The sequence below is a fragment of the Myotis daubentonii genome, chromosome 2, assembly GCF_963259705.1.
Source record: "Myotis daubentonii chromosome 2, mMyoDau2.1, whole genome shotgun sequence".
Classification (NCBI taxonomy): Eukaryota; Metazoa; Chordata; class Mammalia; order Chiroptera; family Vespertilionidae; genus Myotis; species Myotis daubentonii.
Genome location: NC_081841.1, coordinates 68,218,423 through 68,237,515, shown reverse-complemented (window position 1 = coordinate 68,237,515; position 19,093 = coordinate 68,218,423). Strand labels below are relative to the sequence as shown.

At 41.2% G+C, this 19,093-nt stretch overlaps 1 protein-coding gene across 14 annotated transcripts in view; it reads right to left on the bottom strand.

The window, feature by feature from the left end:
• Positions 1 to 4,369: 4,369 nt before the first annotated feature.
• RAB3IP (RAB3A interacting protein) overlaps positions 4,370 to 19,093 on the bottom strand; it is a 58,429-nt gene continuing 43,705 nt past the window's right edge. For 7 of the 14 annotated variants that reach the window (XM_059683599.1, XM_059683596.1, XM_059683600.1 and 4 more), the window contains 5 exons: positions 15,415 to 15,543; positions 14,046 to 14,158; positions 7,892 to 7,991; positions 7,739 to 7,808; positions 4,669 to 5,022 (listed from right to left, as the gene is read on the bottom strand). In XM_059683599.1, the coding sequence (XP_059539582.1) occupies positions 4,940 to 5,022; positions 7,739 to 7,808; positions 7,892 to 7,991; positions 14,046 to 14,158; positions 15,415 to 15,543 (495 nt within the window). In that variant the 3' untranslated portion in view covers positions 4,669 to 4,939. Of the gene's footprint in view, positions 4,646 to 4,668; positions 5,023 to 7,738; positions 7,809 to 7,891; positions 7,992 to 14,045; positions 14,159 to 15,414; positions 15,544 to 19,093 lie in introns of those variants that run through there. The other 7 variants (XM_059683602.1, XM_059683605.1, XM_059683608.1 and 4 more) reach the window with 5 other exon arrangements.

Below are 19,093 nucleotides of genomic sequence, written 5' to 3'. Positions count from 1 at the left end.
TGTTAATCTCCAAGCGAGGAGATTTTTTCCATTGGTTTTTTAGAGAGAAGGGAAGGGAGGGGGAGAGGCAGAAGAGAGAAACATCGATGCAAGAGAGACACATCGACTGGTTGCCTCCTGCACGCCCCCTGAGCAGGGCCAGGAACGAGCCTGCAACCCTCCAGTCTGCAGGCTGACACTCTGACCATTGAGCGACCAGCTAGGGCCCGATCTGTACTTCTTAATCCCTTAACCTTTTTCATCCTCATGGATATCTTTTTTCTATATTTTCTTTTAAACACTTTCATGTCCTTCTGCTTTGTCTATAAATATATCTTATAAATATAACTTAACCAAGTTGACTATCTTCTTCACTTGCGAGTTTATCTCACCATCGTAGAGCATACTTTTAAAACTGTTTTTAAACAGCTTTGGGAAAGCAATCTATAAATTCAACGCACTACCCATTAAAGTACCAACGGCATACTTCAGAGATCTAGAACGAACTTTCCAAAAATTCATCTGGAATAAAAAAAGACCCCGAATAGCTGCAGCAATCCTGAAAAAGAACAAAGTAGATGGGATCTCAATACCAGATATCAAGTTGTATTACAAAGCCACTGTTCTCAAAACTGCCTGGTACTGGCACAAGAATAGGCATATAGATCAATGGAATAGAATAGAGAGCCCAGAAATTGGCCCGAACCAATATGCTCAATTAATATTTGACAAAGGAGGCAAGAACATACAATGGAGCCAAGATAGTCTCTTCAATAAATGGTGTTGGGAAAATTGGACAGATATATGCAAGAAAATGAAACTAGACCACCAACTTACACCATACACAAAAATAAACTCAAAATGGATAAAGGACTTAAATGTACGACAGGATACCATAAAAATTCTAGAAGAATCCAAAGGCAAGAAAATCTCAGACATATGCCGAAGCAATTTCTTCACTGATACAGCTCCTAGGGCACTTGAAACTAAAGAAAAAATGAACAAATGGGACTACATCAAAATAAAAAGCTTCTGCACAGCAAAAGAAACCATCAACAAAACAACGAGAAAACCCACTGTGTGGGAAAACATATTTGCCAATGACATGTCTGATAAGGGCCTAATCTCCAAAATTTATAGGGAACTCATACAACTTAACAAAAGGAAGATAAACAATCCAATCAAAAAATGGGCAAAGGACCTAAACAGACACCTTTCAAAAGAGGACATTCAGAAAGCCAAGAGACATATGAAAACATGCTCAAAGTCACTAATCATCCGAGAGATGCAAATCAAAACAGCAATGAGGTACCATCTCACACCTGTCAGACTGGCTATCATCAACAAATCAACAAACGACAAGTGCTGGAGAGGATGTGGAGAAAAAGGAACACTTGTGCACTGCTGGTGGGAATGCAGACTGGTGCAGCCACTATGGAAGACAGTATGGAGTTTCCTTAAAAAACTGAAAATGGAACTCCCATTTGACCCTGTGATCCCACTTCTAGGAATATATCCCAAGAAACCAGAAACACCAATCAGAAAGGATATATGCACCCCTATGTTCATAGCAGCACAATTCACCATAGCTAAGATCTGGAAACAGCCTAAGTGCCCATCGGTAGATGAATGGATTAGAAAACTGTGGTACATCTACACGATGGAATACTATGCTGCTCTAAAAAGGAAGGAACTCTTACCATTTGCAACGTCATGGATGGAACTGGAGAGCATTATGCTAAGTGAAATAAGCCAGTCAATAAAGGAAAAATACCACATGATCTCACTCATTCATGGACAATAGAGACCATTATAAACTTTTGAACAATAATAGATACAGAGGCAGAGCTGCCTCAAACAGATTGTCAAACTGCAGCGGGAAGGCCGGGGAGGGTTGGGGGGCAGGAGGTAGGGGGGTAAGAGATCAACTAAAGGACTTGTATGCATGCATATAAGCATAACCAATGGACATAAGACACTGGGTGATAGGGGAGGCTAGGGGACTGTCTAGGGCGGGGAGATAAAATGGATACATATGTAATACCCTTTGTAATACTTTAAGCAATAAAAAAAAAAAGTTATTAAAAAATAAATAAATAAAAAAAATAAACAGCTTTGGGATATAATTCACATACCATATAAATCACCTTTTAGCTGTACAACTCAGTGGTTACATCATCTTAACTTTTCATTTCCACATCAATTTTTCCTTTTTCTCTCTTTTTCATTGATATCCATCTTCTTCTAACAAGACAAGAACTTTGTCTTCATGCTCTCTGGTTCCTCCCACTCCATGTGTTGAAATTATAAAAAAAAATTTAGTTCTAGATTGTTACTGATATACTTTATTTTCTTTAGTCCTACTTTTTTTAAAAATTGGTTTGAAATAGAGAGAGGGAGGGAGGGAGAGAGAGAGAGAGGGAAATATTCCATCTATTGGTTGCCTCCTGCATACACCTCAACTGGGCATTGAACCTGAAACCTAGGTATGTGCCCTGACCAGGAATCAAACCCACCACCTTTTAGTGTACACTGTACAGGATGATGTTCCAACCAACCAAGCCACCCGGCAGGGCAGTCCTACTTTTTATTTATGTTTTTTAAAGTTATCAACAAATTTTCCCTAAGTATCTGATCATTTTTCTTTCTTCCCAGATCTCTCATAGTATCTCCTGGATTGATTTCTCTTTATATTTAAGTGCTTTCTCCAAAGGCATTTTTGATTTCCATCTTTTGTGTGGAAAATCTTTTGCAGCTCTGAAAGTCTGAGAACATTTTTATGATGCCCTTACATTAGAATACCTATTTATCAGGACATAAAATTCTAGGGTCAAAGTTCTTTTCATGTTCAATTGCAGAGTCTTGAGCTGGCATGGTAATTATTGTTTCACTATATCATTCTCAAATGTCCTTTTGTCTGTGGACTCCAGTACATCCTGGTGACTGGACTTCTACAGGTAAAGCTGACTAAGCCTTTGAGACAGGACTGAATACCAGCTCTCATACAGTGCTGCTGTGAATATAAGTTGATTCAACTTTTCTAGAGGGCAATTAGGCAATACAGATAAAAAAATATAAAATACTCATATACCTTGCTTGACCCAACACTTTTACTTCTAGGCATCTACAAGAAGTAAATTAACCCAACAATATACTCATCACAGCACTTTGATATGAAAAAAAATTAATCTTATCTACAAATACAATTAAATGATATTAACATCCTATAATCAAAACCTTAGTGTGGTTAGATGTATAGAAAAATACTTAAATTTTTAAAGTAAGAAAGTCTACTACTAGTTTCAGAACCATGTATATGTAGGTAAGAAATATTTGAAAGCTGAAAGGCCATTCTTCTTCAAAAATATTAGCAGTAGCTTTCTCTAGATGAGGAGGTTGATTTGTCATTTCTTCTTCTTGCTTTTCTATATTTACTATATTCCTACCCTGAAACACTTCCTTTTATAAATACTTTTAATCAATAATTTCTCCATACAATGTCAGTTTTACAGTTTGGAACTTAGAGATCAAGTGATTCTATGACCAATGTATACTCTGCATATATACAGTGTATACTCTGCAACCACACTCCCCTTCAAAGTCCCTGTTGCACACATCAAACTCCTTATTTATCTTTCTATCCTTTCAACACCATTTACAGTGCTCAACATATACAAAGTAGGAATATATTACATCAAGATGTTCAAGAATGCATTTCTGGGATAAGATGTGACTGTCCTCTATCTATTCTATTTAACTAGAGGCCCGGGGCACGGAATTCATGCATTCGGAGGGGGGCGTCTCTCAGCCCGGCCTGCACCCTCTCGCAGTCTGGGAGCCCGCAGGGGGTGTCCAACTAAGCCAGCAGTCAGACATCTTTAGCGCTGCCACAGAGGCAGGAGAGGCTCCCGCCACTGCCACTGCACTCACCAGCTTCTGGCTGAGCGGCGCTCCCATTGTGGGAGCACACTGACCACCAGGGAGCAGCTCCTGCATTAAGCGTCTGCCCCCTGGTGGTCAGTGCACATCCTAGCGACCGGTCGGTCCACCGTCGGGCTGAAACTGGCTCTCCAACATCCCCCTAAGGGTCCCGGATTGTGAGAGGGTGCAGGCCAGGCCAAGGGACCCACTGGTGCATGACTGGGGCCGGGGAGGGACTGCAGGAGGGCTCCAGGGTGTGTCCAGCCTGTCTCAGTCCCAATCAGCTGGACCCCAGCAGCAAGATAACCTGCCAGTTGGAGTGTCTGCCCCCTGGTGGTCAGTGCACGTCATAGCAACTGGTCAGTTGGTCGACTGTATGCCCCCTGGTGGTCAGTATACATCATAGTGAGCGGTTGAGTGGCCTTAGCATATCGTTAGCATATTACACTTTGACCAGACAACCGGACACTTAGCATATTAGGCTTTTATTATATAGGATTAATCACCATAAATAAAGGGATTCTTTAAATTACAAAGAACAGAATGATTAAAACAGTGACTTTCAAACAGAAGTCTCTTTAAATAAATGTTTTTTTGAAATCCAATATGTAAAAACAAAATCATCTTAGTGGAGACAGAAACTGATCCTATCCACTCAGCCCTCTTCTTTGCTTCCCACAGGTTGCTGGGAAGTTTGAAAACTATAATTCAATACATTCAACTGGCCCCACATGCTGTGTCAGAGCTAGAAGAGAAAGCAAAAACACATTTGATCTAGTATTTATTTATTTAGCTTTTTTTGGTGACTATAAATTACAATCACTAGGACACCTGTAATTCATTATAGTGTGTTCAACTAAAGAACAAGCAGACACAGCACAGGCCAGTTTAAAAGAAATCACAGTACTTCTTGGTGTAATTTGCAAAAGGGGGGGAAAGTCCTGGGCCCACACCGTGGAAATAAATATCACGTAACCATGAAAATATTCAGCCATTTTCCAGGTATCAGGGAGGTTCGCGCATGGTCCCAGGCAGAGGATCAGAGTTCCTCTTTGAAATATCCCAGCTTTGCCAGTGACATCTCTTTTCTCAACTGCATAACCTCCCAAAACATGTGGTCAACTATGCAAACAAAAGAGAGAGACACATAAATTATAAAATACCATCTTAATTATTTTTAATTTATTTCAATGAAAATTTAAGATGAACTCAAATGCCTGTTGGCATTTCCTAATGACATACCTAATTGCTTAGACATTCCATCACTGCTTCACACAAACTTCTTCATATATTTGTGAGCACCCCAATTTTATTAATAAATAAGCAGTACTCAGCCGTTTACTACCACTATTTGTTAGATGTATCAGTGACTGCCACACTTTAGCCCAACAGAAGGTGTACATTTCACTGTCCTGCGTAAATGGCAATGCTGTTGCCTTCGTAAGTAATTACACTTAATGCTCAGTTATGCAAGAGTTAGCTAACTTCTAGATCTTCTTGCTCTAGTTTGCTACATCTTGGCCATTTCACTTTTCATTAATACTAACAGAGAGTGAAAAGGAAAACAAGACAGTCCAGAGAACTCAGTAACATTCTTTGTGCCTAATAGGGAAATTTTTATATATGGCTCAAATAGAAATAAAAACAAATGTAGAGGGTGATGTGTAAATTTCCATTAGCTCTACTCTTGTGAGCCCCTCTGTAAGTAGCAAAAAGATGGCTCTATATTTCAGACTATAAAACCTGACATATGATCAGATTAGGCTGATTAGAGCAGTGGTTCTCAACCAGGGGAGAGTCAGTCCCCAGGGGTTCATCTGGCAATGCTTGGAGACGTTTTTCGTTGCTGGCATCTAGTGAGTGCAGCCCGGGGACACTGTTAAACACCCTACAATGTACAAGATCATCCCCACAACAAGGACTTACCCAGTTCATAATGTTAACAGTACAAGGGCTGAGAGACGCTGCTTTCGCTTTAACTGCTCTAAATTCTTTCTGGCACCGGCACAGACAATAAACAGATTTTCACATTAATATTTATTTACTACAAACCCACACAGTATATGACATGCATCAAATACTGTCAAGTAGAAGAGCGATGGAAACCAGAGAAGAAACTACTTTTATCACCATCGCTCATGATTCTTTCTATTTACATAAAGTAAATTATCTTTCAGCCTTCTCTACAAAAATATTTCCAATTTTAACAAGGAGAAAAAATAAGCTTGACACTTGAACATAACATAAATCATCTGTTCTCCAGCTTAAGTCCTATTATTCACCAATAGGATTCAAAAAGACTTCAATTTTATTAAAGTCATAAACAGTATTGCACAGCTGAAAGACTATTTTTATGCTACACAGCCTTTGGAAATTTAACATTAGAGACAGGTTTCACCTTTATTCTTTTAGGCATTAAAATCTAATTATATGGGATTCTAACTAAATATGACTGTTTTAGTATACCAGAGCTTGAGAAATGCTAAACTATGTTATTATGGGCATGACTAATTTTTCCAGAGAATTAAGATTCACTGGTTTACCTGATAAAAATAGAAGGCTTCTTATTAGTTTTCAAGTGTAAAAATATTTTCAGTGTCTAAAAAATACATAAACAGAAAAATTTCCCACAACTTCACATACAAAACTGGCATGGCCTTGTCCTCGCCATGTGTGTGACTTCTCGTCTAAGACAATCATGTGTACCTATGAGGCGCTGCTTTAAAGCTGTCAGGCGCATCTGTTTTTATGCTGGTACTTAAGGCACTGGGCTATAAAACCATCATTAACCATGAAAGACATGAAAACACTTGCATGAGGGTGGCTCTCCTAGATAGATCACCTGCCTGTTTCTGCTCATTTAGAACATAGCAATCTTTATTCCATTCAGAATTATCTTCATGACTGCTTTATTAATGTGAAAATACAGGACAAAATTGCTAGCTCCTCATGGTTTTCACCAATTAAAATAAATCTGACCACGTCTGGAGTTTGCTCATTTTTCTCTCTTACGGAGTAAATTCAATGAGCTTTGTACTCCTCTCACATACCAGCTGGCTTATCTATACCTCTTAAGAGTTAAAACTGAGCCTGCTTTAAAACTCAAAATTAGAGTAAAATGAAGCAATAAGGATTAAACACAGTATGTTTTAAAAGAGACATTTGTTCCCAAATTCTCCACACATTTTATTAGAACTATAAGACACTCAATATAAATATACCAGTAATAAAGTTTATTTGAGCATCACTACTGTGCCCTATACTTTTTACTGAACTGTTATATAAATATTTCATAACTAGAGGCCCAGTGCATGAAATTTGTGCACGGGTGGGGGGGGGGGTAGGTGTCCCTCAGCCCAGCCTGCACCCTCTTGCAATCCAGGACCACTGGCTCCTAACCACTCGCCTGCCTGCCTGCCTGCCTGATCAGCCCTAACCACTCCGCCTGCCTGCCTGATGTCCCTAACTGCTCACTTGCCTGCCTGATCACCCCTAACCTCTCTGCCTGCCTGATTGCCCCTAACTGCTTGCCTGCCTGCCTGATCGCTCCTAACTGCTCACCTGCCTGCCTGATTGCCCCTAACCACTATCCTGCCTGCCTGATTGCCCCTAACCACTCTGCCTGCCTGCCTGATTGCCCCAACCACTCTGCCTGCCTGCCTGATCGTCCCTAACTGCTCACCTGCCTGCATGATCGCCCCTAACCACCTCTGCCTCGGCCCCCACCGCCACAGCTTCATCCGGAAGGATGTCCAGAATGATGTCCAGAAGATTGTTCAGCTGTCCAGTCTAATTAGAATTTTATGCTTTTATTATTATAGATGAATAAAGAACTTACCATCCTGCTGTTTCACAAGTCCCTGCTGAATATATCGAATGTATGTAAAAAAGTTACACACAGACGTGATCTAGGCCAAAAGGAGAAAATGTCATAAATATCAAATGTCTCATATCAGTGAGCTATATTAAAATTCATTATTACATTACTTACCCTGTATCTACAAAAAGGAGAAATATAATAATAGTTGCTTGAATCTCCTAATTTAATTCTGTGTTTACAGGATTTACTCTGGCCAGTGAGAGCACATTTTCTGTAAAAGAATGATACATTTTAGTTTTTTAAAATTAAAGGTGTTTTGCCCCTACCTTTGTACAAGCTGAAGAAAACAAATATTTGAGAACCTACTATGGACCAGGCACTATTCTAGATGCTGGGCTATCAAGATGAGAGAGATCAAGTCCCTCCCCTTTTGGGGTTAACATCCTAGTATATGCTTAATAGCCTAAAATTAAACATGGCCTAGAAATAGAAACTAAATGTTTTAAATATATGTCCTATCCTGAAGCAAACAGGAGTAATCTGATACAGGAAGCTCTCAGCTTTCCATCCGAACTTCAGCTTCTGAGTTGGAAAAACACCTAATGATGATTACTCAAGTCTCAGAACATGTTACTAATTGCTTTCAGGGCAGTAGCTTCCAGGTAAGGTACTTTTTGGTGTGTTTGGTTGTTTACATGCATTTCCTGTGGTAGACCTGAGAAATACAAAGGAATACAAAAATACTGACTCTGAACAATTACATAAAGGGTGCATTACATTTAGACATACATCCTTTCTATTTACAGAATATAAAATCTAAATTTGGTTGGAATCAGGCTGTAAACCTCTTGAGGGCAGTAACTGTATCATATTTATCTTTAGGTGCCTGGCACCAAGCATGTTTCTGGCCGTTGGTTAAGTGACAGACCACCTGTCACTCACTCTACTGCTCAGGATGAAGCTGACTTGTCTATCTGGCTGGACTTGCAGCAGCTCAGCTATCCCTCTAGTAAGTTAGGAGCTTGGTTGAATACAACTACCGCTCCCTATCAATGCAAAATTACTGTAGCTCTAAGTAAAATAAAGTGGCCAACAGCATTTTATATGACATTACAAATTAAATAGTAAAGAAAAATATATTGCCCTAACCGGTTTGGCTCAGTGGATAGAGCGTCGGTCTGTGGACTGAAGGGTCCCAGGTTCGATTCCGGTCAAGGGCATGTACCTGGGTTGTGGGCACATCCCCAGTAGGGGGCGTGCAGGAGACAGCCGATCAATGATTCTCTCTCATCATTGATGTTTCTGAGTCTCTCTCCCTCTCCCTTCCTCTCTGTGAAAAATCAATAAAATATATTTAAAAAAAAAAAAAAGAAAAATATATTAAATAAACATTAAATTTCAGCTATACTTATAAGGAATGACAAAAATGTGTCTCCATATAAGAAAACACATGAAGAATGTATATTTAACACAGGATAATTTGGGAGGTGGCCATTCCAATCACAAAATAATTTTTATCTTTTCAAAGAAATTTTGCCTCATTGTTCCTTTATTAGTAAACTAGAGGCTCGATGCACGAAATTTGTGCACTGGGGGAGGGGGGGGGGTGGTCCCTCAGCCCGGCCTGCACCCTCTTGCAGTCCGGGAGCCCTTGGGCCTAAGCCGGCAGTTGGCCACTGCCACTGCACTCGCCAGCCATGAGCCTGGCTTCTGGCTGAGCGGCGCTACCCCCGTGGGAGTGCACTGACCACCAGGGGGCAGCTCCTGCATTGAGCGGATTCCCCCTGGTGGTCAGTGCGTGTCATAGTGACTGGTCGTTCCACCGTTCAGTCAATTTTCATATTAGCTTTTTATTATATAGGATTCCTTTAATGTTCTATAAAAATGTTTTTTAAAAACACTAAACTATTAGCTCAGGGAGGATAGAAGATCAAGAAATTTGAGGCACAAGTGTTGAAAGCCTTTGGAACTTCAAAAAGTGTAATTTACACAAGAGAAAAAAAGTACCATCAAACTGATAAAAATAAATTTATACACTATCCTTCTGGAAGGAGAATATACCTGTTTGACTACTATTTTGTCTAATTTTGAAAGGCTCTGCTACAGTGATTTTAAATATCAAATTTTAAAATAAAGTGTTCAACTTATCTCATTTGTAAAGCCATTTGTAAACTATCACAGCCAATATATTTTCATTTGAGCTGGGATTCAATGCCTAGTCTTCCGACCTCCAACTGCAATGTTTTGTTAACATGCTGCTACACTATTTCAGTATCTGTTAACAGCTGTGTCCCAAGATTTCAAATCCTTGCTTGCCATTTCACTTGTGATGTCCACATGTTTAAACCCAGACCTATCACCTTCCCCAAAGCAGAGCCCTTCCTACTCATTCCCCAAAGACCACATCATTCTTCTAGTCAGTCATCTCTAAGTCCTTTGTCTTCGACCATCCCCTACTATCATCTCCTAAATTTTCTTTCTTTAGATTTGTCACATCTTTCTTCTCCATACACTCGCCACCCTCTGAACACACCATTTCCTTGGTCAAGGCTTTCAGTCACATGTATTGTTCTTTTCCTATCCAAATTCCATCTATGCTTCAGAACCCCAGGTCAAATCTCCCTCCCTCCAAGAACAGCCCCTGATCACCACCACTGGGCTCCCTGCCTTCCTCAAAACTCCCATAGTGCCCTACCATTCACTTCACAACCTTGTCCACGACAACCCTGGCCAAGACCACACTTCACATTTCATAAAAGAGGACAGTATCTGCCTTCAAGTGTTTTCCCACACAATATGCACTAAGAACAAAAATGGGTTTCTGGCCCTATTCCCACAAGTACAATATCCTTAACTATGTAAACTGCTTTCTGATCTACATAACTATTTTACTAAAATACTATATAAATCCACTTTAACTGATATCCTCATTTGTCATTTGCACATGTGTGATATATTATGCAAGCCTGAATTTAAAATTTTACAATAAAAACTATTATATACTATGTTTAAAATAAGTTATAACACAGACCTTAAAAGCACAAAACTGCTCGCTTTTTAAAAATATATATATATATTTTATTGATTTTTTACAGAGAGGAAGGGAGAGGGATAGAGAGTTGGAAACATCGATGAGAGAGAAACATCAATCAGCTGCCTCCTGCACACCTACCACTGGGGATGTGCCCACAACCAAGGTACATGCCCTTGACCGGAATCAAACCTGGGACCCTTCAGTCTGCAAGCCGACGCTCTATCCACTGAACCAAACCGGTCAGGGCAAAACTGCTTGCTTTAATGATCACAAACACCTGTTTGTGGAGGCATAGAATTTAAGATCGTAAATACCCTCCCCAGTTTTGGAGGCCACAGTGCCACAGGTGTAGCACAGAGGGAAATGTAGAACAGGACACAACTCTAGGTGGATGTGCAGCTCACAAAGCGAAGGCATGACTAAGTCCCTCCACAAATGATTGCCCAACTACCAGCACTATGTGATCCTAGTAAGACTGTAATTTGCATTAAGAGGAACAGGATAAATCATACACCTCCCACAATAGGCTTTAACCAGTCCTATGGTGAATCTCAAGCAGCTTTTTCCTCTTGTACCTTCAAAATGACCCAGACAAGAATCATTTACTGCCTTCTACGACCTTTCCAGTCCCCTATATTAATCTAGTTCCAAACCACCAACTCAGCAGCTTCCTCAAAATCTTTCCAAGTCACTTTTTAAACAGCAGTGCCAAAGGTTCTAGGTCCTGTTCATTTCAGTCTTTGTTCCTCCTTGGACTGGATGAAAAAAGCCTGCCCTACTGTGAAATGCGGGATTCTAACCTCTAAGGATTTATAAGTGCAGAATCTCTCATGGGTGGAAGACAGAACTGATTATTTACCAAAGTGAGAATCCTTTATGACAGCATGAAAGGAGAGGGCTAATTAAGTCGTTTTCATGCTTGGTAAGACTTGGTCTAAATCGCTGTCTTCTGAAACTAATTTTGATGGTAACCCTGGGGAATAAATATTTTACACAGAAACCGAGGACATACAAATGTACACACACACACACACATACATATGGTGTCCTAAAAAATGTATACACATTTAAACAACTGATAACTCAATTTTCACTCCTTTTCAGGTTTAACTGATTTGAAATAATGGGTGAAGCCTGACTAAGCCTTGAACAAAGACATTTATTCTAAAGTGTCACTAGATATTTTTTTAATGGGGACACATAAAAGACAAAGTTTACAATACAGAAGTGACAACAGTCAATGACTTGAGGGTGCACAAATACTGAACGAAATGATTCTTAGTGTTTGTGATTTCTTAATGTTTGTGATTCCATTGCTTCACATTATTAGCAGTGCTTGGACCAGAATGGTCATCAGTTTGAAAACGGGCACTGATTTAAAAAAATTATTCACTTCTATAGATTCTTTTAAATTTTGAAAATGAACCGTATGTTAATAAACACTGACTTTATAATCATTCACCAAAGTGTGTATACATTTTGGGGGGACACCCTGTATGTATAACAAACAAAAATTCTACTTATAACCCACTAAAGCAGGGGTGGGGAATGTCCGACCCACGGGCCATATAAAGCCCAGGAAATCATTTGGTGTGGCACTGCCAAGACAACCACAGGCAGGACTCAAAATTCAGTAAATCTAAGAGCTTTTCCACAGCGACATACATTTATACTAAGTAAATCTTATTAAGCGAATGACGTTATAAATATTCAGATGGTCCTTGGCAGAAAAAAGATTCCCACCCCTGCACTAAAGTGACTTCATGATCAACTAATGGGTCATGACATGTGTTTTAAAGAAAAAGTTTCAAACACGTGGTCTACCTGGATCCCTAACATCCTAATATATAAAAACCCTGGGTCTGTCACGACTGGAGGCTCAACCAACGGGTAGTCAGCGCTGGGTTGCTGTGGCAACCCAGCACTGACTGCTGCGGCTGCAGGCGTGGTGACCCAGCACTGACTGCTGAGGGGGCTGCAAATCAGGCCTGGAGAGAGGCTGAAGAGAGAAGCAGGGTCTGATCCGTAGCCTGTGTAGCAGCTGTTGATCAGCACGTGCCTCTCTCTTTCACTCTGGGCCAGCAGCTGCGCCTCCATTTCTCTCCAGGCCTCCACGGGGGCAGCTGATCAGCCCCACCTTTCTGATCAGGCCCCTTCGACAGGCCCAACGATGCGGACTGGCATAGGAACCGACCAATCAGAACCAAATCTGGGTGAAGTGTGAGGAGCCAATGGCTGCCTAGGAGGCAGAGCTTTTGACGCTGACTGGCATAGAAACCAACCAATCAGAACCAAATCTGGGTGAACGGTGAGGAACCAATGGCTGCCTGGGAGTTAGAGCTTTTGACACTGACTGGCACAGAAACCAACCAATCAGAACCAAATTGGCTGGCAGAGGAGGGCAGTTGGGGGCGAGATCAGGCCTGCAGGGGAGGGCCATTAGGGACGAGATCAGGCTGGCAGGGGAGGGAAGTTGGGACAAGATGAGGCCGCAGGGGAGGGCTGTTGGGGGCAACCAGGCCTGCAAGGGGAGGGCAGTTAGGGGAAACCAGGCCGGCAGGGGAGGGCAGTTAGGGGTGATCAGGCAGGCAGGGACAGTTGGGGGCAAGATCAGGCTGGCAGGGGAGGGCAGTTAGGGGAGATCAGGCAGGCAGGCAGAGGCAGTTAGGGGCGATCAGGCAGGCAGGCAGGTGAGTGGTTAGGAGCCAGCGGTCCCAGATTGTGAGAGGGATGTCTAGCAGTCAGACATCCCTCAAGGGGTCGCTGATAGGAGAGGGTACAGGCTGGGCTGAGGGAATCCCCGTCTCCATGCACGAATTTCGTGCATCAGGCCACTAGTCTATATATATAAAAGCTTAAGCGACCAGTCAACTGGCCAGTAGCTATGACGCGCACTGACCACTAGGGGCCAGACGCTCAACACAGGAGCTACCAAGTGACAGCAACTTTGCAGAGCACCCTCTCGCACTCCAGGGCCCCTCAGGGGATGTCAGACTGCCGGTTTCAGCCCGATCCCCGCAGGCCCGGCCGAGGGACTCCACTGGTGCAGGAATCCATGCACCGGGCCTCTAGTATATGTATAATTTTGTAATTAAAAGGGCTCCTCTTTGATTCTAATTTGAAATGCTATATCCCACACTGTCTGGAGATTTGTGCTTGAGCGGCACAGGCTCTAAATAGAAAACTAACAAGACATTTAACCATATTTAAAACTAGAAAAACTAAATAACTACAACACGTACAAATTTTAAAACTCAGTATCTTCCACAAGACAAGGTTTTGAAAACATACTTTGGTCCTCCACATTCGACTGCAGAAGCTTTCACAAATCGAATAGGTTGTAATCCCACCGGTTCAATGCTTAGAGTATTGTTTTCCACAGCCTCCAAAACAGCTGAAGCCAACTTAAAAAAAAAAAAGGTATTAGACATTATGCTGGCAGAAAAATATCAAATTTGTATTCTACAGTCAACTTATTTTTAAAATTCTTTCTCCAAGTTCCACTAGCTTGGCCTTAGCCAATGGGGGGAGGGGGGGGGGAAGAAACCACGTAACCTTGGTTTAAATTCTTTTATACAATTCAAACGTTGTTATGAAAGGCAATTCAGTTACAGCTAAATAACTTTTCTCATTATCTGGAAGAGGATTAAAGGCATTAATTCCAATCTCTGTCCAACCTTCCTCACAATTCAATTAACATCTACTGTTAATGCAACTTCAAAATGAACATTGTAATGTTTTATTTTGCTAAATATATGCAATTTTTAATATTGGCCATTCATAACACAGCAACATATACTAATAACAGCTATATATTTTCTGAACATGCATTTATGTGTATAAGAGTCTACAAAAGAATTAACAGAATTATCAAATATTAAATGCCCAGATGGAGATGGTAGCAAGTCATAAACAACAGATGAAACAGGCAATGAAACTCCAGTGTGGCAAAACTATTAATATTGAATGGCCTACCTAAAACCAGGCACAGAGCCACAATGAATAACACGTCTACATATCAAGTGTTTTACTGCTCATCTTAACATCTCCTTACAAGTGATGTTATCATTAAATCCTCTAAAGACTTAACATAAATAAGACTTTTAGGATTAACTATCTTAAACACTGATTGGCATGATATTTACATATACACCTTCCCCAAATAAGTTAAAATTATGATCTTACATGTGTATAGGGCCTTATATTTTTAAAAAGTGTTTGTCTATCTACCTCATTCACTTCATTTTATCCTCTTAACAACCCTATACTATAGACAAGGAAGGCATTTTTCCCCACTTTAAAGATGAAGAAACTGAATATAATTTTTATCATGTACAAATAAACGCAACAAATATCTTAGAGTGTAGAAGTTCCCTTACACTGAAGCCTGGACTGAGAATCAAGAATAAGCCCTACCCCCAACACATATTTAATACTTTACTCCAATGTAACACGCACTGCAGTGTGAATGATCCTCTGCTCAAATAAGAAAAGCACTTGAATGCCAAGAAATTATGATCCTGATATGAAATAGGAAAAATGGTAAAACATGACATTTTATAAAAACTTATTTATATAAGAGTTATTAAAATATATTAACGTGATTTAATAGAAGGTACAGGAATACCTAATGCATTCTATTAAATTTTTTTAAAATTACCTCACTTTTGGAGAATGTTAAACATGGAAAGATATCTTCCTGATAGATTTTGTCTAAAAAAGGACACGTTCTGTCCATTGTGGGTTCATCCTTCCAAGATCTGAATTCATTATACAGAGACAAGTCAGCCTGGCAAACCAAAAGAAAACACAAAATAACCTGTTAAAAAGTACAAATATAAAATTACTTTATACAACCAAAACCTATTTAAACATTACTGAAAAAGAAATACTCTTCATTTAAAATAATAAACTGAACCATTCTTGATTAGTTATAATACTTGGTAGCAATTTTTCTTTTAAAAAAAATCAAAACTCCCACATGACTAATTGGCCCTTTTCAATGTACCCCACTATGGTATTTAATGATGCTATCATTATCCCTCCCCAAAATTAATGTGGAGCTCCTCTTAAAATACATGTGCACACTGTCCTAAATATATTAAAAAAAAATGATGACAAGTCTTTTCTGAAAATAATCAAAAATTAATTTGGACTCTAGTTAATTAAATAAAATGTCTGCATAAAGTAAGACTGACTAAATTGCGAAACCAGAAGTTTGGGGTTAAAAATTATGCTAATTGTTCTAATATTACCTGAGGGCATTTCCAAAGGAATTTCCATAGTGTTTATTGTATAAGCAGCAAGACTAAAAGAAGCACACCTATAAGCCTCCTAAATTGACTACCTTGAAATATAACATTTATTTAGATATCTTTTTGGTATATGAATATCCAGTAACCACCAACTGAATCATCAAATATAATCCAGATTTGCACTAGCCTTCCTATTCACTCTTCCAGTTGTCCCTCTCTTTCCCTCCTCCCTTTTAACTAATTTTCCCCAAGTATTTTTTCACTACAGATTTCCTAATCCAGCTTAATACCACCTGTGAACACACAAAGCTGTACCTACCCTCAGCCACCCAAACAGAGTCATGTCCCTCAGTCTCCTGCAAGTCTGAGGTGCCCTTGTCCAGAAGCATTGGACACTGTAAGTGAGGCACTGACACACCTCTGACCTCTAGGATAGCTGAGTCAGAGGTGGAGGTGTCTACAGTAAAGTAATGAAAGGCTGAGCGTATCCAACCTATCCTACAGACTTTCTTTTATGGTGGATAATGGCAATCTGTGACATTTTTTCATCCCAATCCATAAATTCTTTGAATCAAAGCTGAAAGCAAAAGGATAAAAATATTAGCAGATGGCCGAAACCGGTTTGGCTCAGTGGATAGAGCGTCGGCTTGCAGACTGAAAGGTCCCAGGTTCGATTCCGGTTAAGGGCATGTACCTGGGTTGCGGGCACATCCCCAGTAGGAGATGTGCAGGAGGCAGCTGATTGATGTCTCTCTCATCGATGTTTCTAGCTCTCTATCTCTCTCCCTTCCTCTCTGTAAAAAATCAATAAAATATATTTTAAAAAAATATTAGCAGATAAGTAATACTTACATTTTCAAATTAATTTTCTTTGTCAAATTTACCCTTTAAGGCAGTGGTCGCCAACCTCTCGGACCTCGCGGACCACCAGTGGTCCGCGGACCACCAGTGGGCAACCACTGCTTTAAGGAATATAAATGCCAGAGCAGGTAAGTGGTGCTCTAAGGAAAGATTCTAGTTTAAAGGCAATAGCTTAAACTATTTATTAAAAATGGACTCACTGCCAGGAACTATGGTAAGCACTTCATAAACATTTAATACTCACAGCTACATGAGATAGATATTATGATCTCTGTTTTATAGAAAAGGAACTGGGGCTTAGAGAGATAAAGTAAGTTGCATAAGATTACACAGCAAAGCACTGGTAAAAGTTCAAGTTCACATCTAAGTGACCGCTCCCAAAGCCTTGCATAGTGCACGTGGGTGCGCCTCACTCACCCATGATTTAAATGTTGCGATTGTCATGGCTGAACGCTCTCACCACATTTTCTACAGAAACATATGTTTCACTTTCCTTTGGGTTGCTGTATCTTTTATTAAGATGTACACAGGTCAAATGTACATGTTTCCTTTGTCTAATAAGACTTTGTATTCTAATGTTTTGATATGTTTTCCACAAAACATTAGGATACAAGATACAGCTGGAAAGCAAAAAGTTATTATTTTAAAGTTATAAACTGCCTATCCATATTTTAAGGAATTTCATAAACTAAAAACAAGACTTTAAAATATTTCATGACAAAACATTTCAATTTTGTCAGTGTAAATAACAGGAAAAAGGTTGAAATTACAAATACTCAGAAACTTTAGCCAAAATACAAGTTGTACCAAGCAATTAAAAAAGCTATTTAAATTAAAAGAAATTAAAGTCATGACTAACAAAAGTTTCTCAAATGTTTAACAGAAACCAATGTGAATTTTATATTGTGTTACATTCAGATTTGACAAGTACTGAACTTCTCTCTCATAGCATCTTTTGATAACTAAAAAAAATATAATTCAATTAAAATATGTAACAAGCTTGGTTATTCAGTTTAATAAAGTCTTGGCCTCCATGTAAAAATTTAACTGTATGAGCACACATAGCTTCTTAAAGATTAATGGACTTGAATTCACCAATGTTAAATACAGCTTAAAAAAAAATGGTGGGGGGACAAGACGAGGTAAGCCAAAGAACTATATACTTACTAGAGGCCTGGTGCACGAATTCATGCACAGGTAGGGTCCCTCAGCCTGACCAGTGATTGGGACCTATAGGAGACCAATTGGGGCCGGCAGGCCAGCCAGGGGGAGGAACCATGAGAGGTTGGCCAGCCAGCCCCAGTTGGGACTGATCGGGGCCAGCTGGCCGGGGGAGGGACTGCAGGAGGTTGGCCGGCCGTGGGAGGTTGGCTGTGGGAGCGCACTGACCACCAGAGGGGCAGCTCCTGTGTTAAGCTTCTGCCCCTGGTGGTCAGTGCGCATCATAGCAACCGGTCGACTGGTCGTAAAGGTCCTTTAGGCTTATCCTATCTAATAATAGACAAACATGGTAATTGAACATACCTTCGCTATGCCTCCCATTGGCTAATCAGCATGATATGTAAATTAACCGCAAACAAAGATGGTGGCTAATTTGCATACTGCAGGCAGGGCGGGACAGCACCATCCCGCCTGCCCCGCTGCCATCCGGGCCTGCTATCTGCGACCCGGGGCAGCCTGGTGGTGCAGCAGCGATCAGCCAGCCCGCTTGGCCTCCATCCAGGCATCCCGTGTACGACCCGACCCGGGGCGGCCAGACGGGCAGCAATCGGCTGGCCCGCCTGGGCATCCCGTGTGCGACCTGACCCGGGGCGGCCAGACGGGGCAGTAGCGATCCGCTGGCCCGCCCGGCCACCATCCGGGCATCCCGTGTGCGACCCGACCCGGGGCGGCCAGACGGGGTAGCAGCAATCGGCCGGCCCGCCGGACGTCCATGTGCGACCCAACCCGGGCGGCCAGACGGGGCAGTAGCGATCCGCTGGCCCGCCCGGCCACCATCCGGGCATCCCTTGTGTGACCCGACCCAGGGCGGTGCCCCAACCCCCGGATCGGCCCTGCCGTGTGCACGACCCGGGGAGGCGGGGCAGGCACCGACGGATCGAGCCTGCCATCTGCCAACCGGGGAGCGGGCCTAAGCCAGCAGGTGGTTATCTCCCGAGGGGTCCCAGACTGTGAGAGGGCACAAGTGGGGCTGAGGGATATCCCCCCACCCCCCTCACCAGT